Here is a 27,524-nt window from a genome sequence, read left to right on the forward strand (position 1 = left end):
TGGCGCAGTCGGTTAAGCGTCCGACTTCAGCCAGGTCACGATCTCGCGGTCCGTGAGTTCGAGCCCCGCGTCGGGCTCTGGGCTGATGGCTGGGAGCCTGGAGCCTGTTTCCGATTCTGTGTCTCCCTCTCTCTCTGCCCCTCCCCCGTTCATGCTCTGTCTCTCTCTGTCCCAAAAATAAATAAACGTTGGGGAAAAAAAATTAAAAAAAAAAAAAAAAAAGAGTCTGGGTCCTTTTGGCATTATGATTCAACTTCTGTGTATATAAATTTATCCATTACAGAGGGCTACGATAGGCACATGTACAACTCATATATGCTGTTCATAAAAGAGGAATATAATACTGGGGCATCTGGGTGGCTCAGTCGGTTAAGCATCCAACTCTTGATTTCAGCTCAGGTCATGATCTCATGGTTTATGAGTTTGAGCCCCATTTGGGGCTGTTGCGCCAATAGTGCAGAGCCTGCTTGGAATTCTCTCTCTCCCTCTGTCTCTGCTCCTCTCCCGCTTGTGTACTCTCAAAAATAAACATTAAAAAAGAAATATACTGTAGTATTTCAGATAGAAGAACAGTCACATTTGTTTATGTTAGGGGCTCACTTGAGCTTAAGAGGACATTTGGTAATGAGCAGCCAAAGTGTTCCAGGGGAAGAGAAGAGGAGGAGACTTGTTCGAGGCCATACTTTTATCCTATGTGGCTCTGTGGGGTTGATACTGCGAAGGCTGGTTGATTTCTTGTAGCTATTAAGGTTGATTAGAAGTTGGTCATTTGAGGGGCGCCTGGGTGGCTCAATTGGTTAAACTTCCAAACTTCAGCTCAGATCATGATCTCGCACTCCTTGAGTTCGAGCCCCGCGTCGGGGCCTGTGCTGACAACTCAGAGCCTGGAGCCTGCTTCAGATTCTGTGTCTCCCTCTCTCTCCGCCCCTCCCCCACTCATGCTCTGTCTCTCTCACTCTCAAAAATGAGTAAATGTTAAAAAAAAAAAAAAGTTGGTCATTTGATGGTTGAAAGCCATTGGAGAACTCTGAGAGGTATAAGTCTTGACAAAGTTAACACAGACTATAGGAGAGATAGAGGCTAGGGATGGATAGACCAGTAGGAACAACATTGATACCACAGATTTGGGCTAATAGGACCTCAGCTAGGTGGTGCAGAACTGCAGACCAAAAAACAAACGCTTCCTTTTCTTCTTGAGAGATTGAGAACAGAAAGTTGGTCAGCACCTTGGCGGAATTACGCATAATAGATTTGGAGATAAGGATAAATAGTACCTTCAGATTAGATCTTTACTGTTTTCAAGCTTTTTATGAATACATCACACATGCATTTCATCTCTTGTGGGTTCATATTACAAATTAGGAAAGAAGCTTAGAAGAACAAAGTAATTTATCTGAAATCTCCAGTTGGGATTTACTACAGACACTGTGATGCCCAGTTTTGAAGTGTTTTGAATGTGTTGTGCTTTAGGTGTTTAGGTTACTAATATACGTAAGTAATATGGATTACCTGTGGATATACCATTTTAAAAAGGTGATATGATACATCATAAATTTAGGAATTAAAGACTATCCTAAGTGAGTAAGCATATGATATGATCTTAGAATGTAAACTCTGCAAGGGATCTTTAGAGTAATCTTGTCCATCCAGATTCTCCCTTCATAGATTCTAGAGAGTATCCTGTTCCATATTACATCATAGGTCCCAACTGGGGTAATTGACTATTCATCCCTTCCTGTCATAGCTGAGACAAAGGAGATGTACCTTTGGACCGGGAGAGCCTAAGGTGGAGGGGACGTCTGGATAGGTAAAAAGGAATTGGTGTTTCCAGCCGGGAGACTTCTTTTTTCTTTTAATATTTATTTATTTTTGAGAGAGAGAGAGAGAGAGAGAGAGAGCAAGCACACAAGTGTGCAGGTGAAGGAGAGGCAGAGAGAGGGGGAGACTGAAAATCCGAAGTAGGTTCTGAGCTGTCAGCACAGAGCCCGATGAAGGGCTTGAACCCACAAACCATGAGATCATGACCTTAGCCAAACTTGGACACTTAACCAACTGAGCCACCCAGGTGGCCCAAGCCAGGAGACGTTTAAGTGTAGAAGAGTTCAAGTGGCTTTTTTAGTCTAAAATTTTGTGACTTACCATAAAGCATAGAACTGTGTTTGGGATACAGCTTAACTGGGCAAGACTTTTTGGAGAATTGAGGTTTTGCAAAATAGTTGAGTGAGAAAGTTCATTGAAGTAGCTTTACAAAACATTTTTTTTTTTAATGTTTATTTTTGAGAGAGAGAGAGTGAGCTAGCAGGGGAGGGGCAGAGAGAGAGGGAGACACAGAATCTGAAGCGGGCTCTAGGCTCTGAGCTATCAGCACAGAGCCCGATGTGGGGCTCAAACCCACAAACCATGAGATCATGACCTGAGCTGAAGTCGGATGCTTAACTGACTGAGCCACCCAGGCACCTCTGCTAATACATCTTTAAAAGAAGAAAATGCTCTAGGAAATGCATAGTTAATATTTATTATGCTTACTCTGCCGGGTCTTTTATGTACACTGTCTCAGTGTTGCTCAAACTTCGGGCATTTGTGTACTGCCTTCAGATTTTTTTGTGAAATCTGAGTATAACTGCAACCATTAATTATATTTAATATTTTTCTTTACATTGGTTTTAGGTTTAAAGTGATCTTTTTATAACTTAATTTCATCTTAAGCAAAAATGTTAGTAAAATAAAGAGCTTGATGTGATAGTTATTTTTAAATATTAATTAAAATAGATAAAAGTACTGAAATGGAAATTTTTTGCCTAAATGCTATCTAAAATCATCCTGCCTAGCAGAAGGGTGATATTTTGGGAAACGCTGTATTATCTCCATTAATCTTTTGTGATGTCCTTGTGAGGTAAATACTCCCAGAATTTACAGGCTGAGAGAAAGTTGGAGTAACTTGGCCAAGTCACACATCTTATAAATGGCAGTGCCTGAATTCAGGCTGGACTGTAGGACTCAGACTCATGCTCTTAAGTTCAGAGCTCCTGTGTTTCCACCCTGCCGTGGAGCCTTCTGTTTTTGTCTCTAAGATGGTCCTTATCCAGTGTTCGTGAAAATGATACGCAATAGGGTAGGATATATACGGAGGATTAAGGAAGCCTCTCTAAGGCACTTTTACATGAAATTCTCTTGGTTATTTATAAGGAAGTGAGAATTAACAAATTGTATTGGTGAGACTTGTTGCTTGGAATTTGCAGTTAAATCAGCTGGGGACCAGGATGCCTGGGTGGTTCAGTCTGTTAAGCATCCAACTTCGGCTCAGGTCACGATCTCATGGTTCATGAGTTCAGGCCCCACCCCGGGCTCTGTGCTGACAGCTCAGAGCCTGGAGCCTGCTTCGGATTCTGTGTCTCCCTCTCTCTGTCTCTGCTTCTCCCCCGCTTGTGCGCTCTCTCTCTCTCAGAAATGAAGAAACATTAAAAAAAAAAAATCAGCTGGGGGCCTTGGTACCAGGTATTTCTTTTCCATCTCCATCACCTACTGTGGTGTAGCTTCCCTTGGCCTTTTACCTCGACTACTGCAGTGGTTTCCTAAATGGTATCTCTGTCTTAATACTTTTTATTTCAAAAAAAATTTTTTTAATGTTATTTTTGGGCGAGAAGGACACAGAGTATGAGTGGGGGAGAGGCAGAAAGAGAGGGAGACACAATTCAAAGCAGGCTCCAGGCTCTGAGCTGTCAGCACAGAGCCCGACGTGGGGCTCGAACCCACAAACTGAGATCATGACCTGAGCCGAAGCTAGATGCTTAACTGACTGGGCCACTCAGGTGGCCCTCTCTGTCTTAATTCTTGGTGCCCTCTAATTTGTTCTTCACCCAGCAGTTAGACTAATCTTTTCAAAACAGAAATAAGCCATAACCCCTGCTTATAAACCTTCAATACGTTTCTGGTACAGTTCTGTACCTGGCATAAAATCTGTACCAAGAATAAAATCCAGACTCTTTATCTTCATAATCCTTCATGATCTAGCACAGTCTCCCTCTCCAACCTCATCCCATCTGTTGCTCACTTACTTGGCCTACTGACTGTTCTAGCTTGCTTGGAATACTTATCCCCTCTTTTCTATGGCTGCTTCTTTTCATCCTCAGCTAAAAAATTAAAGTTACATTTACCTTGAGCATTTTTTAAAAGATTTTATTTTTTAGTAATCTCTACACCCTGTGTGGGCTCAAACTCATGACCTCGGGATCAAGAGTCACATGCTCTTCCAACTGAGCCAGCCGGGCATCCCCATTTTTCTTGAACATTTTATTCATAATAGAACCCTGCTGTTACTCTTTCATTGAAGTCTCTTATTTCCTTCTAGAGCTTAACAGCAGTTTTTAAATTTTTTTGAAGTTTAATTGATTATCAGATTTACTTACTAGATAAGTAGAAGGGCTGATCCTAGCACGGTGCCTTGGACATAGAAGGTGCTCAGTAAATATTTTTTGAATTAATAAATCAAAGAACTTAGGTTTGTTGTGTAAAAGTAAAGAACAACTAAAGGATATTAAAGAGGGAATGACATGAAGATGGTTTGGGGGATGGTTGATCTGGCAGTTGTATTAATAAAAGCTGAAGCCTAAGAAAGTAAGGAGTTTGTTGCAAAAAACCCATGTATTCTGGGGGCATCTGGGTGCCTCAGTCGGTGGAGCCGACTCTTGATTTCAGCTCCGGTCACGATTCCAGGGTTGTGGAACCCATGTAGTGGTGGTATAGTCAGTAGCAGTAGAGAAATTTGAAAGGAGTACCAACCACTTTTAAAAGGAGGCATTGTGTATTTTTTTCTTGTGTGGACTACTATAGAAATTATACTCCTTGACCCTCAAAGATAGGGTTTATTGAAGTCACGATACAGCTTATGGTTTGGGGTACCAATCTGAATTGTGAAGTGAACAACTAGTATTTTTAAAAAACATTTCTCTGGGGTTGCCTGGGTGGCTTAGTGGGTTAAGTGACTCTTGATATTGACTCAGGTCATGATATGGTGGCTGTGGCAACCAGCCCCAAGTCAGGCTCCATACTGAGTTCCACACTGAGTGTGGAGCCTGCTTGGGATTCTCTCTTACCCTCTCTCTGCCTCTGCCCACATGTGTGCTCATTCTCTCTCTTTCCAAATAAATAAATAAACATTTAAAAACTTTCTTTGGGGCGCCTGGGTGGCGCAGTCGGTTAAGCGTCCGACTTCAGCCAGGTCACGATCTCGCGGTCCGTGAGTTCGAGCCCCGCGTCGGGCTCTGGGCTGATGGCTCAGAGCCTGGAGCCTGTTTCCGACTCTGTGTCTCCCTCTCTCTCTGCCCCTCGCCCGTTCATGCTCTGTCTCTCTCTGTCCCAAAAATAAATAAACGTTGAAAAAAAAATTAAAAAAAATAAAATAAAAACTTTCTCTGTTGGGGCGTGTGGTTGGCTCAGTCAGTAGAGCATGTGAGTCTTGATCTCAGGGTCATGAGTTCAAGCCACACATGGGGCATGGAGCCTACCAAAAAAAAAGGCATTATCTTTTTGAATTTTTAACATGTTAAAACTTAAGTGGAATCAGTAATATATAAGATGTATAAAAAGAATTATAACTGTGTGCGATGGTGGCTCAACATTTGAAAATCAATCCACATAGTCAGCCGTATCAACAGGCTAAAGAAAACTCGAGTGGAATCATTAAAATAGGGGATTGGTAAGAACTTGAGATAAGTTTGAGATCCCCACTGCTACCACTTTCCATTGTGAACCCCCTTTGCAGCCACATTCATTTTCTTGATGCCTTTCTGGCTTGTTGAACTCCTTTCAGAAGATGACTACCCAAGTACAAATCCTGGACCTGTCATCCTGTCATTAACTAGCTTTTACTGTGACTCTGGGCAAGTTGCTTCAGTTTTATCTGTAAAATGAGGATTATAGTAATAATTTTTTGTTATTTAGCATGCATCATTAAATGCATAATATACATTAACTACTGGTTATACCTATTCTATTGCATATCTATATCTTTTTTTTAAATTCTAGTAGCTCCAAAATGCTAGAAGCTGGATTGACTTATAATAGCAAAATGATGACAGTAACAGGGAAGATGATGTTTTGAGAATGTGTGTTTGTTTGGTGTACATTTGAAGTTTAAAACGAACGAGTAACACTTCAGTAAAAAGTTTATTTGAAAAAATAAACACCAAGACTACCCAAAACATACAAAGATCTCTTAAAACTCAACAATAAGAAAACTAAAAAAAGAAAAAAGAAAAACGTAATAACCCAATTGGAAATGAACAGAAGATTTGGAAAGTTCAAAAAGGAATACATATAGGAGGCAAGTAAGCATATGAAAAGATGTTCACCATCATATGTCATTAGGGAATTGCAGATTCAAACAACAATTAGATACCACTACATACTTTTTAAAATGACTAAAATCCAAAACATCTTCGGGACCAAATGTTGGTGAGGAGGTGGGGCAATAGGGAGCTCTCATATTTATTGCTGGTGGGAATGCAAAGTGGTACAGCCATTTTGGAAGGCAGTTTGTCAGTTTCTTGCAAAGCTGAATAAACATAAGCTTACCCTATAATCCAGCAGTCACACGCCTAGATATTTACCTAAGTGAATTGAAAATTTACATCCACATTAAAGTCTGCACACAAATGTTTATTGATGCTTTATTCATATTTGCCCAGGTTGGAATCAGCCAGTATGTCTGTTCTTCATTAGGTGAACAGATAAACAAATTATGTAAATTTGTAAAATGGAGTATTATTCAGCACTAAAAAGAAATGTGTTAAGCCACAAAAAGACATGGAAGAACCTTAAATGTATTTTGGTAGGTGAAAGAAGCCAGTCTGAAAAAGGCTCCGTTACTGTGTGGTTCCAACTGTAAGACATTTTGGAAAAGGCAAAACTATAGAGAAGGACAAAGGTAATTAACAGCGGTTCAGGAGGAGGGGGGGAAGGGATGAATAGGTGGAGCATAGGGCATTTTCAGGGCAGTGAAACTCTTATGTGTGATACTGTAGTGCTTACCATAGATTTGTCAGAACCCATAGGTTTTTCACGGAGTGAACCCTATTGTAAACTATAGGCTTTAGTTAATGTATCATGATTGGTTCATCATTTGTAACACATGTACCACACTAATGCAAGATGTAAATAGGGGAAACTGGGTGAAGGGGAAGAGGATATACAGGAACTCTGTACTCTGCACACTTTTTCTGTAAACCTAAAAATGCCTTGAAAAAGTAAAATATTAGAAAAAAGTAAAGTATTGGAAAAAAGTACAGGCTTAAAGAGAGGAATCTCACGGAAGCCTGCTTATAATAATAGGTCCTTGTACCTTTTTGAGATATGGACACTCAACTATAAAGTCATTATTTTTTTGTACTAAAGAGTTGAAATAAAAACCACCACCAGTTAAAAAAAAAAAAATGATGAAAACAATGCCACATTTTACCAGAGGAAATTCGTGGGTAATCTGAATGTTAGTGGTGAGTGCCAGAGTCTCTGGAGGGAACCTAAGATGTTTAACTCAAAAATTCAAAAGAGCCATTTATGACTTGTTGATGAGATGATGAAATTTTCACTTATGTGGTTACATCAGTTTTGGTCATCAGATTGGAGGCAGTGCGTTCCAGCTTGTGCAAGCTTGATGGGTAGGTGCCTATACTACATAGACTCTCCTTCACCCCGGAGTTGTTCTTTTCTTTACTTTCTATCACAACATACCTGTTGTTCCAGGCATGAAATTCTTGTTACTGAGGAATTTAAAAATAAATTTTGGGCCAAATAATAAATGTAGGGGCGCCTAGGTGGCTCAGTGGGTTGAGGGTCCGACTTCGGCTCAGCTCATGATCTCGCGGTCTGTGAGTTTGAGCCCTGCATCAGGTTCTGTGCTGACAGCTTGGAGCCTGGAGCCTGCTTCAGATTCTGTGTCTCCCTCTCTCTCTGCCCCTCCCCCACTCATGCTCTGTCTCTCTCTGTCTCAGAAATAAATAAACATTAAAAAAAAATAAATATGGGGCGCCTGGGTGGCTCAGTCACTAAGCGTCCAACTTCGGCTCAGGTCATGATCTCACAGTCCATGAGTTCGAGCCCCGCATCGGGCTCTATGCTAACAGCTTCCGATTCTGTGTCTCCCTCTCTCTCTGCCCCTCCCCTCTCTCTCTGCCCCTCCCCCATGCTCTGTCTCTCTGTCTCAAAAATAAATAAAAACATTAAAAAAAATTTTTTTTAAATAAATGTAGAAAGCACTACCTTGTAGGGAAGGACTGGAGACTTTTTGAAGAGTGAAGAATCTTTTGGTTAAATGTGTAACCCTTCCCTCACCCCAGTTCATTCTATGGTGGGTCCATAGTTCAGCTTATCTAACGAAAGTTGAGTGAATATACTGGGGCACCTGGGTGGTGCAGTTAAGCGTCCAATTCTTGATCTCAGCTCAGGTCATGATCTCAGGGTTCATGAGTTCAAGCCCCACGTCAGGCTCTGCACTGATGGTGCAGAGCCTGCTTGGAATTGTTTCTTCTCTCTGTTCCTTCCCTGCTTGTACGTGTGTGCGCACGCTCTCTCTCTCTCTCTCTCTCTCTCAAAATAAACTTAAAAAAAAATGAAATTGAGTATACTTGTGTGAAGGAGAGTTGTCTGCATTAAAGATTTATTTGTGGAAAAATTAGCTTTAAAATGTTCAGAATAGTGTACTTCGTCTTCTCTCTGAATTTTGTGTTTGTTTGATCTTACATCTTAAAACTGCCTTTTAGCAAAGGTTTTATTTTTGTGCTTTTTCACAGTTTATAAGATTTGGGTTGTATAAGAAAATCTTGGCAAATGTACTTCACTACAATTTTGAAATTCCCGTATTAATTAGCTTTGGTTGTTTTGAACAGTATTATTTATTGCATATTCACCTGAACTTGACATGTTCTGGGTGATTTAAAATAATGCTGTTTTGTGTTTGCCTAACAAGGGCATAGTTTAGTAACAACTGATCCAGTAGATAGGCAAATGGCCAGAGAAAACCTTTGAAAATAATGAATAAATAAGTAGGAGCGTATCTTCTATGGTTCATAGGTAATTAGCATTTAATTAATTCAGCTCATTTAACAAATGAGCCATTTACAAATTAATCAATTAGCCATCTACAGTGTGCTGATCATTAGGTTTGTAAAGGTAAGAAAACATTGTCTTATTTAATTAGTATCCTGATTTTTTCCACTGTTTTCCAATTTGTTTACATAGGTAGAATCATTGATGGCCAGAGTGCTTGTGATTTGTCCCAGATCACAGTTAATAGAATTTCTAGTCTAGTATCTGTTACTGCCTCTGTATTTTACATAACCTTGTGGTGAAACTTTTGGCGTAGATTTCTTTAATGTAGTATCATATACTTAATCATTCAATTTGTGACTGGTTTTCCAGGTAGAGAACATAGGGTAGGAAACCAACAGCTTTATTTTTAAACTTACTACTATGTAAATGTTTATTGGTAATTGGGGTAAAAATGTGCACCTGCAAGAAAAATAGGATTATCATGAAGGTGTCCCTGGATTAATAAGTATTTTTTTATATCACACTTTGTTAATATGTACTTTGTATATATTATTTAGTTATACTTAACTAGCTGCTATTGGAAACTCTAAGATATTTTGGAATAAATGTAAATCTTTGTGCATTAGAAATTTTGTGTTAAAAAGTGGTGTTTGAATGCAGTGAAAGTTTAAATTCAATTCAAAGTTTCATGATAGGGTATTTCTCACACATAAGGATTATTTTTAAATCTGTTATTTGTAAATCAGGTATAGCCTATATTTCTGCAGTATGGAATACCTCTGATTTCATGTTTTAGAGCATTTGGCTTATGTGTTAGTTCTCCTATTATTAAAATATTTAATGCTTTAAAGGTTTTTTGTTGGGGCACCTGGGTGGCTCAGTCGGTTGAGTGGCCGACTTCGGCTCGGGTCATGATCTCGCGGTCCGTGAGTTCAAGCCCCGCGTCGGGCTCTGTGCTGACAGCTCAGAGCCTGGAGCCTGCTTCAGATTCTGTGTCTCCCTCTCTCTGACCCTCCCCCCATTCATGCTCTGTCTCTCTCTGTCTCAAAAATAAATAAACGTTAAAAAAAAATTAAAAAAAAAAGGTTTTTTTGTTCTTTATAAACCTACATGTATTAATCTGACCTTATCTAATTTATAAACTTTTTTTTAATTTTTGAAAATTAATGATGTTTATTTATTTATTTTTTTTTTTGAGAGACAGAGCACAAGCGGGGGAGGGGCAGAGAGTGAGGGATACACAGAATCCGAAGCAGGCTCCAGGCTCTGAGCTGTCAGCACAGAGCCGAAGGCAGGGCTCGAACCCACAAACCGTGAGATCATGACCTGAGCCGCAGTCGGACACTTAACCGACTGAGTCACCCAGGAGCCCCTGAAAATCAATGATGTTTAATACCAGAAATCTAGTTTTATTTTCAATGATTGAAGTTGTTAAAATAACTAGAAAGGTACTATATAATTAGTATTTTGACAGATGGAAAGCAGCTATGAATTGAGAGCCGAAACAGTCACTATAAAATGTTTCAAATTTATTTAGAGAGATTGAAAATTCTTTGGTCCTGAATGATTCTTTAAAAAATTGCATAATTTAAACTTATTGGTCTTCTTTTAAATTCATAATGAGATTACACCTAGAAAACATTTGAAAGCAGTTATCAGAATTTTAAGTACATTTTAGATCTCTGTAAAGGTGAGAAGAACTTTGTAGCATAAACTGCTTCATTTTCCTTCATTAAGCTGGTTTTACTTAAGGAAAATAAAACACACACACACACACACACACACACACGCTTAAACCACATCATATTATTGTCTTACTTTGAAATGATTCCATGTGGAAAGTTATCAAGACACAGTTATTCAGGAGATTTACTTTGCATACAATTTGTGTGTGCTTGTGATTTTATTTAGAGTAAAAGGCAGAACTTTTCTTTTCTACCATCTTACACTTCTCTGAGCATTTCTGGTTTTGTACCAGAATTCAGGTATTTGGTAACCAATAAACTTTGTATAAATTTTGCTCAATAAAAGAATTTATATGGATAATAAGTCAGTTTAGTTAATTACCAATTGTGTTTCATTTTATAGAGGGCTGCTGAGCCAAGCCAGGCTATATGCCATTGCTGTTGAGAAAAAGAATTATCTTCAAGAGGAGCCCTCCTCTCATAGAAAGAATGCCAGTCAATTTGACTGGGCTCTAATGAGACTGGATAATTCTGTCCGAAGAACTGGCCGCATCCCAAAGACTCTTCTACAAAAAGTCTTTGATAACACCTGTCACTCAGGTATTTCAAATTTTTTGTATATTTTCTTGTTTCGGGGCAAGATCACTGCAAAACATGTTATTTGATACTTTTAATTTTGTTTGTTATTTCTATTGATCATGATTTTATGTTATGATTGTGATCTTTTGATCTTTCCAACTCATCAGGGCAAAGTTTTGCATGAAACATTTTTGTATTAGATATTTTTTCCAAAATCAGCAAATAAAAATTGTCTTCTTGCTTTCCACTTTTTTATAAAAAAAAGTCACTCAGTGGTAAATCATTTGGAAGCGTTTCTTATCTTGCCTTGTATGGTGTCAACTTTCCCTAAGATGCTTACATGTGATAGATTCCCAGAAGGACCAATAATCATTATTTCCCTTTCATTTTCACTTAGCTATTATAATCCATTTGAATCACTTACTTTGATAATCTGGTGGAAGGTTGTAGGCCCTCTTACCACCTCCCACCCCCCACAAGCCGAGCATGCAAACATGCACATAATTTTGCATGTAGTTACAGAATATTCACCAGCTTCCTAAAGCCCATCTGTGGATTTCATTCACATTAAGAAGCTATGGAGTCTAATGATGATGGATATCAAAGAAGTGTCAGTTATAATTGTGTGTATTTAAAAGCTATTGTATCATTTTCTCTTTTTGATTTATTCAGAGTTGAACGACTATTACCATAGTTAATTTTAGAATATTTTTATCACCTCAATACTTTATTTAAGTGGAATCATACAGTGAGTGGTTTGTTTTTTTGTTTTTTTTAAAGTCATCTTTCAGAGACATGTAGATAAAGGCCATGGATAAAGGGAGAAGGAAGTTTACATTATTTTGTAATTGATTGTAAACTTGGTATTCATGGGTTTTAATTGTACTGCTCTGTACTATTTTCATAAGATACTGAGAAGCTTAGCCTTTGAATTGTAGTAAGTAGTGCTTATAAATTAAGTTCTGTGTATTTTTATATGGTATAGAGCCTTGCAGATTACATGGATTCATAACCTTAGCTTTTTAAAAGCAGACTAATTTTAAAAACATAATTTTTAGTAACATTGTAAATGTTACTTGTGGATTTGGGTAGGGTTTTTCTAGTTTGTGGGTACTCTTACCATCTCAGTGAGGCAGGAGAGTTTTGACTATTTACGGATTTCAGTTTAAGTTTTGATATTTACCTGTATGATATTGCTGTTGTGTTAAATGATATCTGTTACCTTTTTTCACAGGGAGCCCAGGTGGTAATCAAGCCTTGCTTCTCCTGCGCAGCTGTGGTTCTCTCTTGCCTGAACTACAGTTATCAGAGAGAACCGAATTTGCTCATAGGATATGGGACAAACTTCAGAAATTGGGTATGATTGTTTAAAAAACATGTGTATATGTAAAAAGTGTAGATATTTTTTCTTTTGGTAAATAAGAATTTATTTACATAAATGCTGTAATTCAATTTTATGGAAGAGCTACTTGGTAATATTTATCTGGTGAGTTATAGCGACATCTAGAGGCATTGAGAATAAAATAATTGTCAACTATACTCAAATAAAAAAATAAAGTAATTTTCATAACAATTATTACTTTTATGGTAAGTTAAAAAGAAAAAGGACAGGATAAAAAGGCAGTTGTATTGTCAAAGTTGGGAGCGCACATACCATTTGACCAAGCAGTTCCATTTGTTAGAATTTAGATAACAGGGGTACCTGGGTGGCTCAGCAGGTTAAGCATCTGACTTCAGCTCAAATCATGATCTTGTAGTTCATGAGTTCGAGCCCTGCATCAGGCTCTGTGCTGACAGCTCAGAGTTTGGAGTCTGCTTCGAATTCTGTGTGTCCCTCTCTCTGACCCTCCCCTTCCTCTCCTCCATTCTCCAAAATAAATAAACATTAAAAAACTAAAAAAAAAATTTAGATCACAGATATATTCAAATGTGCAAAGGGATATCCTTTATTGTGGCTTGTTTGTAATAGTTAGGAATTGGAACCAACTCTAATGTCTCTCACTGGGGATCAGATAAATTATAGGGTGTCCATGAAATGGGATACTGTGCAACTGTTAAAAAAGGAGTTCTTCTATACTAACGTGGGGTGTTCTCCAAAATAGAAGGAAAAATTAAGGTGCAGAATGGTGTATATAGTATGCTACTATTTTGAAGAAAAATATTTATATCTGTATATGCATATAACATTAAAATAGTTCTTGAAGGATAATAAATACCAGATACAGTTTTACTCTGTACCTTTTTATGCTTTGAAAATTTTGAACCGTGAACATAGTATCTATTCAGAAAATAACATCGTTTAAAAGACCATTAGATAAAATCCAATGTTCATTCTTGATTTTTAAAAACCTTAACAAAGAATAGAAGGATACTTCTTTAACATGTTAAATTTAAAGCCAACAACTAATATCATGCAGTGAAATAAGTTGTGAAACAATATGAGAAATTATGGTTCTTTAGATGATATACTTGTTTACCTGTAAAATCCCAGAAAATCAACTTACAGTAAAGTAGTAGGAAATATTAAATGTTCAGGAATCTATAACTTTTCCTAGTTAGAAAATAAAATGGGTAGAAGGTTCTAAGTTTAGTCACAAATATATAAAATATCTATGAATATCCTTCAAGAAACATGTAGTACCTATATGGAAGAAAACTATACAATAAACACAGAGCCTCACCTCAGTTTTGAATTCATTTAGAACTAATTTTGATGACAAGTTCATTTGTTTAAAGTTTTGAGAAGAATAGATGAATAATGGATTTCAGAATGGAAAATAGTCTTCTAGGTATAAAAGCAGCAGGAAAGTGAAAATAAAGAATTGACTTCAAAAAAACTAGAAATTTCTGTATGTCAGTAAGTCATGTGACTTAAAAATACATGTTGAACTGGGAGAAATTTTTGTGAAAAAGGATATACGTTCTTTCTTTCAGCCTTAGAGCTGCTTTTTAGCCAACCATTATTAGAGTTCAACTTGATTTTTTTAGAAGTTTTCAGACGCCGTATGGTAACCTTGATGCACAGTCACATTGCAGATGTTGAATTGTACATGGTTCCCCTTAAGGCCTTATATAAAGTGTTACAATGGTTAACAGATTGGGCATTCAGGGCAGACCACCTACATTCAAATCTGTGGTCACCTACTAGCCATGTGGCCTTGGACAAGTGGAAGAGTCAGTTTTCCTCATGCATAAGATGGGGATAAGAGTATGTCTCAAAGCGTTGTGAAGACTAACAGAGCTTCTAGATGCAGAGCACTTAGCACAGTTTCTGAAACAGCACAGTATGTACAAGTCTAGTAAGATAAAAGCAAATATTAATAGAATAAGTCCTGTGTGGTCTAGAATCTCAAACTGACTGACCAGAGGCCTGTGTTGCTACAGGCAGTTTAGATACAAAATTTAATTCGTGCAAATTTAGTAAAACATTAGCATTAGATTCATACGATGACCAAGATGTCATCAGTGGGTTGAGGAAGGCTGAATGGTTACCTTGATTGATGTGGCCTTAGGCAAGATAGGACCTGGAAGAAAACAAAGAGCTTTGGAATAGGGGTAATTAACAATAGCAGACTAGAAACTGTAACTGGAAATGGAGCCTTCAAACAAACACTGAGTAGCCTGGTGAGTAAATAACCAGGTCTGCTAGTACAGTCCTCCCTGTATAGAACAACTGCAGTCACAGTCCGTCTTGGTGTGTCTGTTCTGTGGCAAGGACTACTTTCTATCAAAAATGTTTGTCACTTTAAATACAGAGGTATTGTCAACATTTTCTAACAGGAAGGGATATTATGCTTCATAAGTAAGAAAATCTTTGTCACTTTACATCTTAACATCTGAATAAGCAGTTGTGACTGTATAGTAATTCAGTTAATTACTGTCTTAAATGCTTAACTTGCTCTGTTCTGACAAGATTTCTGTATAGTTGGGCCTAAGTATGGGGTGAAATGCTGAAGTGACCATTTTACCCCTTTTGTTTGTTAAATTTAAGTATGCATATTTTAGTTGTGATAAAGAATATGATTTTAGGTCCTTTTCTAAAAATTTGATTTAAATTTTATTTGTAGGTACTGTGTATGATGTAAGTCATTATAATGCTTTACTTAAAGTCTATCTTCAAAATGAATATAAATTTTCACCAACTGACTTCTTGGCAAAAATGGAGGAAGCAAACATTCAACCAAATCGAGTAGGTAGCTGCTATCGTAAATGTTTATTGGTTATATCACTTTTTTTTTTCAATCCCAGGAAAAAAATAGTATTTAAAAAAATATTAACTAGCCCATTTCATTGACAGGTGACATACCAGAGGTTGATCGCAGCTTATTGTAATGTAGGAGATATTGAAGGTGCCAGGTATGGAGCTCTATAAATGTATGTTTAAGCAAACAAATTTGTTAAGTCCTGTAAACCTAGGATATGTTCATTTGTATTTCTTTTTCTTTTAAGCTTCTTCTTAGGGAAATTATTTCAGAAGGATTTTAATCTAGCAAATTTGGTAATATGACTTAGGTAAAATATAAAATTGTGTAAGAGGAGAAAGATAAATGAGTATTGCTATTTTAATTAAAATTTTGATTTACTGGAACAGAGGCTTAAAATTGCTGAGGTGTATAAAGTTGGCTTTAGTTGATTTTTTAATCAACTTTTAAATTGATTATTTCCTAAAGGAAATGTTCTTAGCCATTTAAACTGTATTCATTTATAAAACTTGCAATATTCTATCTTGCTGATTCCTATAAAATCAGTTGTGACGTTTATTTCTCTGTAAAATTTAGTACTACTTTTGGATGGCAGCTTTAGGAAATAAGGAATAAATTGAAATGTATAATTCATTTTTAATTGAATGGATTTTTATTAAACTTTATAGGCTTTTTAAACGTTAATTAGTATAGAAGAAACAATCAAATTTTAAAAACTTACCTGCTGTTTTTACCAAGGGTAGTTCAAGATCTATAATTTGATATAATTGATATAATTTCAGGGAGTGAGATTTTGTGTTTGTATGTTGTAAAAAGTGGTTCTGATGTATGTTTCCAAAAAGTATTTTCATTTCTCTTTTATCGCAGCAAGATTCTTGGATTTATGAAAACTAAGGACCTGCCAATCACGGAGGCAGTTTTCAGTGCTCTTGTTACAGGGCATGCAAGAGCCGGGTAATGTTCAACTTAAGGTTTTGTTCTCGAGCGAGGTTTAAATTATAGGAAATTATTGTAGAAAATTCTTAAACCATGTTTATCTAACCCCTCAAAAATTTTGAGCGTGTGAAGTAGAACATGCAATTTTTTAAGAACTTATTCTTAAATTTATCTGTTTCATAAAACTTTTATTTGAAAATTCAATTTTAAAAATTGGGCCTGATCCAAACTAGTTGACTTTTTGTTTGTTTGTTTTTAAATTTTTATTTATTTTTGACAGAGGGAGAGAGAGCATGTATGGGGGAGGGGCAGAGAGAGAGGGAGACACAGAATCCGAAGCAGGCTCTAGGCTCCAAGCTGTCAGCACAGGCCCCAACGCGGGGCTTGAACTCACGAACTGTGAGATCATGACCTGAGCTGAAGTCGGATACTCAACCGACTGAGCCACCCAGGCGCCCCTTGACTTTGTATTTTAACTGCCCTCTTGATGCTCTTGGAAAACGGTTTTATTTTTGAAGAATAATTTACTAAATGTTATTCTTCCCTAAAAAGGTAAATTTGAGTCATAGCACACTTGATGAAAGAGGGCACATTAATTTAAGGTCTATGTGATTATTATGCAGTTTGGTTTCTCTTTTGGAAAAGTTACCTGTAAAAATTTGGAACATTTATTATTTTTGTTGTTTCAGAAACCTATAGCTGGTTTCATGTGTATTTGCTCTTTTCTGATGTCCTTTGCTAAATGGTTTATAAGAGTTGTTAATTTTAATAAGTACAGGCTAATATATTTTAGAATGATAGTATTACATTTGCCAGTATTATAATAATCTGTTCTGGGGCGCCTGGGTGGCGCAGTCGGTTAAGCGTCCGACTTCAGCCAGGTCACGATCTCGTGGTCCGTGAGTTCGAGCCCCGCGTCGGGCTCTGGGCTGATGGCTCAGAGCCTGGAGCCTGTTTCCGATTCTGTGTCTCCCTCTCTCTCTGCCCCTCCCCCATTCATGCTCTGTCTCTCTCTGTCCCAAAAATAAATAAATGTTGAAAAAAAATATATAATAATCTGTTCTGTTTTCTTTGAATATCTTCCAGAGATATAGAGAATGCAGAAAATATTCTCACAGTGATGAGAGAGGCTGGAATTGAGCCTGGTCCAGACACATACTTAGCATTATTGAATGCATATGCTGAAAAGGGTGACATTGATCATGTTAAGCAGGTATGTCTTATGTCATGTAAATAATATTTTAAAACTATTGCATAAAAAAAAAATCATTTGTGTGAGCTTGTGTTATGTTTTGCATGAAGCAGAAAAGTGTAGCTTATATCTGTTTTTAAAGGTATTTCTTGTAGACATTAGTATTGATGGAGAATTTTTAAAGTTTGGTACCTTGGTGTTGATCTTAGTTATTGCTGAAATGTAATGTTTTCTGTTTTATAATATAAGCCCTAAACCTTTAGATGGTGTATGTTCCTAATTTTTTAAATTTTGGTATTTTAATTTATTTGGCTATAATTTAAAAATACTGGTTTCTAACTCGTTCTTCTAATTTCTGAAACTGTCTACAGACTCTGGAGAAGGTGAAGAAGTCTGATCTTTACCTTATGGACCGTGATTTATTGCAAATTATTTTTAGTTTCAGTAAAGCTGGGTATTCTCAATATGTCCCAGAAATTTTGGAAAAAATTACATATGAAAGAAGATATATTCCAGGTAGTTTTTAAAAATTTATTTTTATGATTTTTCTAAAAATCTGAATTACTATTCTTACATGATGGAAAGGGCATTCTCTAACGATAGCGGATTGTAGTACATGAACACAGGACTCTTAGAAGTCAGATTAATGAACTAAAACAACTTGAGTTAATGAGCAGATGGGAATGTTTTGATTTGGAAGTGTTTCACTGTTATCTAGGGAGATATATCCTTTCGGCCTTTGTAGTTCATAAGTTTGTCTTTCAGAGTGGCTGCAGTGTAAAAATATTATTCAATTCAGTAACAGAATATGTCTTTCTTTTCTTTTCTTCCCAGATGCAATGAACCTCATTCTGCTTTTAGTCACTGAAAAATTGGAAGATACAGCACTCCAAATTTTATTAGCATGTCCTGTATCAAGGGAAGACAATCTGAATGACTTTGGCAGTTTCTTTTTACGACACTGTGTGACTATGAATACGGTATCCTGTCTGTTTTTACTTTATTGACAGTGTAATAGGCAGTGAAATAAGAGTCTATAAAGTAGAAGAACATACTGTGAGATGAGACCAATTACAAACATTATGAAAACTTTGTTTCTGTGTTATAAGTTTATCAGTTAGAAAGAGGACGAGAGGTTGAAATTTATCATTCCAGGAGTGGTAGCATATCTGCAGAAGGTCAAATGGTAGGATATTTGCAGACCCGGCTGATGTGTGGTACCTTTTCCCCCTAGCCTGCAGAGAAGCTGAAAGATTATTGCAAGCAGTTAAAGGAATCCCAGATGCATACATCTCCTTTGCAGTTCACACTCCACTGCGCATTACAAGCCAATAAAACTGGTATGATATTCTCATCATTAACACTGACATAAATAAGTTTTGCTGAAGTAGCTTTGTAATATTTTATGATATCTCTTTCAGATTTGGCAAAAGCTCTAATGAAGGCTCTGAAGGAAGAAGGTTTTCCTGTCAGAACTCATTATTTCTGGCCATTGCTAGCTGGACATCAGAAGGAGAAAAATGTTCAAGGTTAGGTTTTGCCTTTTACAGATTCATAATGGTCCAGAGATCCAGTGTAAGTTTCTACACACATCTAGTTGGATTCTTTGGGAAGGCAAACTTCTCTCTGAGTAGTAGACCTTCTGAGAAAATAGAATTGATTGAAGTCAGAGTCAAGAATTGGGTAAGCATTTTTAAAAACATAGTGGATTTCTTTCGTCTTAATTTCATTCTGACTTCGTCTCTGATCTTGATATTCAGACTTGTGAGTGTAGTTTTAAACAGTTTTTTATTTTTAAGTTTTTCGAAAAACTCCGTAGTTTTTGATTTTACATATACCGTTCAAAATTAATTTGTCTAGCCTTATTCAAGATAAAGTTATACATAATCAAGCCATTTTCTTTGTGGACCAGCTCTCCTTAACTGAGCTGAGTTACAATAATAGGAAAGGCAGGAAAACTTTTATTGCAAAATGAGTGCTCATGACCTGACAGCCTGCTGATTGAAGGACAGAAATGTTCAATCTCTGAGGTTCTTAAGTACGCTTACGCATTTAGCATACTTTTTCCTTGTACACATGGGATACCTATAGGATATGAATAAGAATTGAACAAATATTAAATTTCAGAGTACAGTATCTAATTCTTTGGTTTGCATTATTGGTAATTCAGAAAGAGTAGTCTCATAAAAAGATGCTTTTAACAGAAGTACTTCCCCCTTGGGGAAACAAAAAATGGTCTTTTTCATTTTATCTCGCAGTATAATGTGCTTTAGAATGAGATGCAGAGTTGTTAGTATGACACTGGGTGACAAACAAAATGCACAAACAACAAAAAAAGTGCTTTTAGCAGACTTTCATATTGCAATTTTATTTTAAATATATAGTCGTCTTCTGGTCTAAAGGAAATAGTGAAACAAGTATTCCCTAATTGTTTCTGGCTATAAAAGTCTCAAAATCCTTTTTAGAAAAATCTTCATGAAAACAGTATGCTAGTTGATTAACTCTTTGCACATCCTCCAGTTCTGAAAGCTCCCAAGAAGTAACCTTTAACACAGTATTTTTGAACCAGAGAAAATTTACATCATTCCATGAAAATCTTCGGGCATATTCACATTGTCCACCTCTACACAGATAAGAAAATACCCCTGTTGAAATGTTTGTTTGTTCATCAGGAAAATTTGCTTTCTTCAACCGTATCAGTGTGTTTAGACTTGAATTGGTTACCACACTTTAACAACTTAGTAAGCATAGAAGAATTCAGGTGATTTCTTTTGATAGTTGTAGCTCAAACTAGTAGAAAAATGGGCTTTATCTTGAATCCATCCTCTCTTAGAAGCTTATAATTAAGATCACAAAGGTGCCTTGTTGAAAGACTGCTTTATATTAATGAAGTAACTGAGAGCAGCAGAGAGATTCCATGACTGACCTTGGGTTCCACACCTAGCTGTCAGTGCTGCTGGGCTTAGAACTGAGGATTTCTGTTCTGTTTTAAACACTCTTTTTAAATATCATAACACCTCCGTATTAGACATTTGTAAGTGTTATGCTGTGTTTATTTTATAAAAATTCTTAGCTATTAACTAAAAGTTAGATGCCAGTTTTTACATTAGGACATTTAAAAAAGTGGTATAAGTTTTTTAATCAGTGATGGTTTTATCTGGAAAAACATAAAAGCTGAGAAAGGTAACTTGAGGTACAAGATACTGTCAGTTGTGTTACAGTTTTTAAAAACTAGTTTCTCCCTTTGTGGGAGGTCCAGAAATATAGTAGAGTATGTGTTCTCCAGTTGTCCTTCATGTGACAACAAAATGGCTATACATACTTTGTATGGTTTCTTCAGGGTCAGGTAAGAAGGTCACATTTTTATCAGTGCAATGAACTTGTTCTTGTCCAGGAAAATGTCCTATATAAACTGGTAGAAAGAACAGAAGAAAATAACAGCTGTAGTGTTGGAAGATGTAGAGGAGCGTTTCATAAGGAATAGATAAAACCCTTCATGAAATCAAAGAAAGGTATTTAGAGATCAGATCAAACTGAAGCAAGAGTTTTCAACGATACTACGATCATTCATACTATTATTGAATTCTAGAATATTTCTGGCTGCCAGTTCAGCCATCACCAACCCCTAAGGAAGATTCTCACAGTGATTTCCTTATAGCTCATCTTACTAGTATTTTTCTCTGTGGCACAAATGGAAAAGTCACCACTTAGAATTTTCGCAAGTTGGCCTGAATGAGAGGGAATAACCCAAAATGATTGAGGATTTATATCCCTGAGTATATTTAGAAAACTGAAAAGTTAAGAGTATAGAAGGGATAAGATCTTAAGGAAGGGGCCATACAGAAGCTTGAATGCCAATTGAGTAAAGTTGGTTGAATAGAGAATACTTTTCAAGAAATAAGATATTGCCTCTGGTAGAGGGAGTGCCCTACATAAGAGTCAAAAATCATGTGGAGTAAGTGGTCATAGTTTGTGGAAGTTGTTCAGATCAACCATTTATCTTTCCCAAAAGTATAAACTATTTTAATTCTACAAAGCTTTTTGAATGGAGGCTTTCCTCTGGATTCATAAACTTTGTCGTGACTATCTTTGAAAAATTTTTTTTTTTTTTTTGAGAGTGAGAGAGCACGTGCACAAGTAGGGGAGGGACAGAGGGAAAGGGAGAGAGAATCTTAAGCAGGCTCCATGCCCAGCACGGAGCCCTGCTGAGGGCTCAGATCTCACAACTGTGAGATTGTGACCTGAGCCGAAATCAAGAATTGGTGGCTCAACCGACTGAGCCATCAGGTGCTCCTTAAATATTTGTATTCGATTGCTTAGTCTTAGTTCCATTTTCTAAGTTCACAGAGGTTTGGAATCTATGTTTCCCTAGGTTAATATATGATTATTTTAATCTTTTTATTTAAAAGGAAAATACAAGGGGCACCTAGGTGGCTCAGTTGGTTAAGCATCTGACTTCGGCTCAGGTCATGATCTCATGGTTCGGTTCGTGGGTTCAAGCCCTGTGTTGGGCTCTGTGCTGGCAGCATGCAGACTGTTTGGGATTCTCACTGTCACCTCTCTCTCTGCCCCTCCCCAACTCGTGCTTTCTCTCTCTCTCTCAAAATAAATGAATAAACGTAGAAAAAAATTTAAAAAAAAAGATAAAAGTAAAAATAAGTAAAAGAAATATGAAGGCACCTGCTTGGGATTCTCTCTTTCCTCCTCCCCCCCTGCTGTCCCCTGTCTCTCAAAATACATAAATAAATATTTAAAAAATTAAAAAAATATATGAATTGTATTTTTTAGGAGGAGGTAAGTGGGTATGTGAGATCAATCATGTTTTTTTCTCCTTATTGATAAGTTTTTCTGTCCTCCCATCGGACTGTAGTTACTGAAGTGAATATCTTTGTATCCTCCCTCAGAATGCCTAAGGGAGTGACTGAACTTAACTGATCAGGCAGGTGTGGACCTGGGTTTTCTTTTTAAAAAAAATTTTTTTTTTTAATGTTTATTTATTTTTGAGACAGAGCATGAACGGGGGGAGGGTCAGAGAGAGAGGGAGACACAGAATCTGAAACAGGCTCCAGGCTCTGAGCTGTCAGCACAGAGCCCGACTCAGGGCTCGAACTCACGGACCGCGAGATCATGACCTGAGCTGAAGTCGGACGCTTAACCGACTGAGCCACCCAGGTGCCCCTGGACCTGGGTTTTCTTAAACCAACTTTAATTTCAGTTAGAAAAATACATGTTAAAAAATGCTGGCATCACACATCCTCTAAATGAGCAGAATACACTCCTCCCCCTAATGTACCTTTTGGAAGAACAATGAGTTAAGAGAATAAAATGTCTTTGGATCCTAGATATCAGAGTGAAGTGTTTTGTACAGAAATAAGAATCTTCTGTTTACATTCAATTTGTTGGTCTATTTTCAGACATCAGAAAATCAGATATATAGTTACATTATTCTGCATTTACTCTGGGTATCACTAAGAAAATTTAAAAAATTACTAGGGTATTTTAAGACAGCTAAAAAAACGAAATCATTATTGTTACTAGTAACATTTATTTAGTATTTTTAGGGTTTCACACATTTTTTCCTTAAATGACCACCTTGAGAGCTAAGTGGAAAGTTTTACTATCATCATTCTTATAGGCGAAGAACTGCTAAAAATCAGTTTTTGGTGACAGAGCAAGGACTTGATCCCACGTTCTTCTGATTCCAGGATAAAGTGTAGGTTTTTGCAGTTTTGTGGTGTTACGAGCACCTGCCAGCAATTAGGAAACTTTTTTGTTTTTTAACGTTTATTTATTTATTTTGAGAGAGAGAGGGCATGCGACCTGGAGAGGGACAGAGAGAGAGGGAGAGAGAGAATCCCAAACAGGTTCTGTACTGTCAGCGCAGAGCCTGACATGGGGCTCAAACCCACAAACTGTGAGGTCATGACCTGAGCCAAAATTAAGAGTTGGATGCTCAACTGCCTGAGCTACCCACCTGCCCTAGGAGACTTGGTTTCTTATTCAAGATATGCCTTTGATCTTAGAGCATCATTCAGTTTAACACTTTGGTTAAAATAAAGATTGACTTCTGAAGACATTTCCAGCTTTATTTACATAGAGAAGTACACCCCCCCCCCCCGCCTGCCCCCAGTAGACTAAGTCGAAAGCCTTGTTAATACAGTTGGTCCCTGAAAATACAGGTAACAGGTTTGAACTGCATAGGTTCCCATAAACATGGATTTTTTATTTTTATTATTTATTTATTTATTTATTTATTTATTTATTTATTTATTAAAAAAATTTTTTAATGTTTATTCAGTTTTGAGAGACAGCAAGCAGGGGTGAGAGAGAGAGAGAGAGGGAGACACAGAATCCGGAGTAGGCTCCAGGCTCCGAGTTGTCAGCACAGAGCCTGACACAGGGCTCCAACTCACCAACTGTGAGATCATGACCTGAGTCGAAGTCAGATACCCAACTGACTGAGCCACCCAGGCGCCCCCGGATTTTTTAAATAAATACAGTATTGAAAATGTATTTTCTCTTCCTTAACGATTTTTTTTTCTTTTTTTGAGTTTATTTTTTAGTATTTTGAGAGAGAATGTGCATGTGAGCAGGGGAGGGGCAGAGAGAGAGAGGGAGAGCAGGAATCCCAAGGAGGCTCTGCATTGTCTGGACGCGGGGCTTGATCTCATGAACTGTGAGAGAACCGTGAGAACATGTCCTGAGCCAAAATCAAGAGTTGGATGCTTAACTGACTGAGCCCCTTCCTTCCTTCCTTTCTTTCTTTCTTTCTTTCTTGCTTTCTTGCTTTCTTTCTCTATTTTGAGAGAGGGAGAGAGAGAACTTACACTTTCTGTATAACATTTTTTTCTCAAGGTTACTTTATTGTAAGAATACAGTATTTAATACATAGCACATGCAAAATAATGTACTAATTGATTGTTTTTGATAAGCCTTCTGGTCAACATTAGGCTGTTAGTAGTTAAGTTTTTAGAGAGTCAGAAGTTATGTGCGGCTTTTCAATTGCACTGGAGCCAGTGCCCCTAACCCATGTTGTTCAGGAGTCAGCTGTTGATAGATTGATCAAAACTAAGTACTAGGATTCTTTCTGTTCAGTGTGTTCTCTTTTTCCTGTTCTCAGTCTTCCTCTAGGCCTAGACCACAAGAATTTCTTCCATGCCTGTGGGTAGTACTTACAGTTCTTGATACCGTTTCTATTTATTCACTAGGCCTAGACTCTATAAGTCAGAAAAATTTTCCATTCATTGACTGCCTTGACACATATCAATTTGCTGAATCTAACAAGGATGGTAGTTAAGAAGGATTAAGCCAAGTGTCTTTTGATGAAGTGTCTAAAAGGCATGGTTCCTGGCATGTTGTTATTTCTAATGTGTAAGCTAAGAAATTATGGCTCAGAGGGGCGCCTGGGTGGCTCAGTTGGTTAACCCTCCGACTTTGGCTCAGGTCATGATCTTGCGGTCCATGAGTTTGAGCCCCACATTGGGCTCTGTGCGGACAGCTCAGAGCCTGGAGCCTACTTCAGATTCTGTGTCTCCCTCTCTCTGCCCCTCCCCCACTCATGCTCTGTCTCTCTGTCAAAAATAAATAAACATTTAAAAATTAAAAAAAAAAAAAAAAAGAAATTATGGCTCAGAGAGGGGAAGTTATTTGCTCAGATTTACACTACCATTAAGTGCCAGAACAGGGTAGAAAGCTCTTTAAACTTAAAGGTCTCTTTAAACTTTGAACTTGTTTTTGTTTTGTCATTTCACTGCAGAGTCTTACTAGAAACTTAGTTATTTAAACCGTGGTCATGAAAGCAATCCCTATTGGTGAGAAAGGACATTGAGGACATTAGATTAGCACAAGTCTGTTACTAGTAATTGAAAGGCAACTAGCTATGCCCTCCTCTCAAGTGCTTAGTAATCTTTGCATGTAAAGAAGAGCATAGTGTGATTTGCCATTTTTTATGGTAGTTATCAATGTTATTAGTAGTAGTTCCTAGTGAATTGTTAGAGGAATACTTCTCCTAAATTTTGCTTACAAATATTGTTATGCCTGTTATGTGCTCTATGGACCAACATGCATGTTCTCCTAAACTTAGAACTAAGCACATGCTTTACCTTGAGGGTTTTTTAAGTATTGTATTTGTATCTTAAAAAATACGTGTAAATATTTAAGGTTTTGAAGATCATTAGTGATTTTAAGTATAATAAACTGTTTAATCTGAATAATAATCTGAATTTTATCTAAAAGAATTGTGCAGGGCGCCTGGGTGGCTTAGTCGCTTAAGTGTCCAACTTCGGCTCAGGTCATGATCTCACAGTTTGTGAGTTCAAGCCCTACATCAGTCTCTGTGCTAACAGCCCAGAGCCTGGAGCCTGCTTCAGATTCTGTGTCTCCCTGTCTCTCTGACCCTCCCCACTCATACTCTGTCTCTCAAGAATAAAAAACATTAAAATAAATAAATAAATGTGCAGATATTCATAATGTTGTCACACTTGCCTATATATTTCTGTACTCGGTGGGAATTTACAATCAAGTATTGCGCTAGAGCACATTATATAACAAATTTGTAGAAATGTAATTTAAAAAAATTTTTTTTAATGTTTATTTATTTTTGACAGAGAGAGACAGAGCATGAGTGGGGAGGGACAGAGAGAGAGGGAGGCACAGAATCTGAAGCAGGCTCCAGGCTCCGAGCTGTCAGCACAGAGCCTGACATGGGGTGTGAACTGACGGACTGCGAGATCATGACCTGAGCTGAAATTGGACGCTCAACCGACTGAGCCACCCAGGCGCCCCTGTAGAAATGTAATTTTTCTGTAGATGATGTGATAGGGCAAACACAGGGATCTTTAGGGGAAGTTTTAATGTGAAAGTAATGAAACTAAAGAAAATAAGTTTTAAAGAGTCCTTTCTTTTATTAAACTGTGTGTCAAGGTAGGTGACACCTGAGTAGTTTGGTAATTTTCCAGATTAATTGGTCTTGTATAAAGAAATCAGTTTGGGGGCGCCTGAGTGGCTCAGTTGGTTAAGTGTCTGACTTCTGCTCAGGTCATTATCTCACGGTTTATGAGTTTAAACCCCGCGTTGGGCTCTGGGCTGACAGCTCAGAGCCTGGAGCCCCCTTCAGATTCTGTGTCTCCCTCTGTCTGCCCCTCTGCTGCTTACACTCTGTCTCTCGTGTTATCTGAAAAATAAATAAACATTAAAATATAAATTTAAAAAAAGTTTGCACTATTTGAACCTAACTATAGCTTTGGAAAACATGCAGTGACTTTTAAGACTTTAATAAAAGATTTTTTTGTAAGTGGGAGAAGGGAGAAACAATCTTGTAGATTTTTATTTTTAACTATATCGAGATAATAATTTCTTAGAATCTGTTGTTCCTTTTTCCTTTTTACTCCTATAAAATAGGAAATCGAAAGTTAAGGGGTGCCTGGGTGGTTCAGTTGGTTGAGTGTCTGACTCTTGATCTCAGTTCAGGTCATGATCTCCTGTTTCGTGAGTTCAAGCCCCACATTGGGTTCTGAGCTGACAGCTTGGACCCTGCTTAGAATTCTCTCTCTGCCCCTACCCCACTCGTGCTCGCTTGCTTGCTCATTCTCTCTCTCTCTCTCTCTCTCTCTCAAGAATAATAAATAAAAACTTAAAAAAATTTTTTTAAAGTTAACAATTAGGGAATTTTTAATATAAAGGCTTGAGAGAACACTTTTGTCCTTGACAGATCCCCTCGCCCTGTGCCCCGCTCATCCCTTCCCTCTGCAGTGTTTATTCTGGTCAAGTTTTATTATGTTGATCCATCACTGCTGTGTAATAGCAATGCTATTTTATGATCTGTGTTCATTTGTATAATACCAGAAGTATTAGGCTTATTTTTCAATTGTTTTAAATTTTCTTACA

The 27,524-nt window shown here is 37.3% G+C and overlaps 1 protein-coding gene across 1 annotated transcript in view; it reads left to right on the forward strand.

The window, feature by feature from the left end:
- The window catches only part of LRPPRC (leucine rich pentatricopeptide repeat containing), a 106,365-nt gene that overhangs the window by 3,703 nt on the left and 75,138 nt on the right, over positions 1 to 27,524 (forward strand). Inside the window, exons 2-11 of the mRNA XM_040453885.1 lie at positions 11,134 to 11,330; positions 12,544 to 12,666; positions 15,377 to 15,498; positions 15,607 to 15,665; positions 16,379 to 16,465; positions 17,534 to 17,660; positions 18,011 to 18,155; positions 18,474 to 18,619; positions 18,874 to 18,979; positions 19,061 to 19,168. Of these exons, the coding sequence (XP_040309819.1) occupies positions 11,134 to 11,330; positions 12,544 to 12,666; positions 15,377 to 15,498; positions 15,607 to 15,665; positions 16,379 to 16,465; positions 17,534 to 17,660; positions 18,011 to 18,155; positions 18,474 to 18,619; positions 18,874 to 18,979; positions 19,061 to 19,168 (1,220 nt within the window). The remainder of the gene's footprint in view (positions 1 to 11,133; positions 11,331 to 12,543; positions 12,667 to 15,376; positions 15,499 to 15,606; positions 15,666 to 16,378; positions 16,466 to 17,533; positions 17,661 to 18,010; positions 18,156 to 18,473; positions 18,620 to 18,873; positions 18,980 to 19,060; positions 19,169 to 27,524) is intronic.

Source organism: Herpailurus yagouaroundi, unplaced genomic scaffold (assembly GCF_014898765.1).
Source record: "Herpailurus yagouaroundi ecotype Mexico unplaced genomic scaffold, PumYag 210, whole genome shotgun sequence".
Taxonomy (NCBI): domain Eukaryota; kingdom Metazoa; phylum Chordata; class Mammalia; order Carnivora; family Felidae; genus Herpailurus; species Herpailurus yagouaroundi.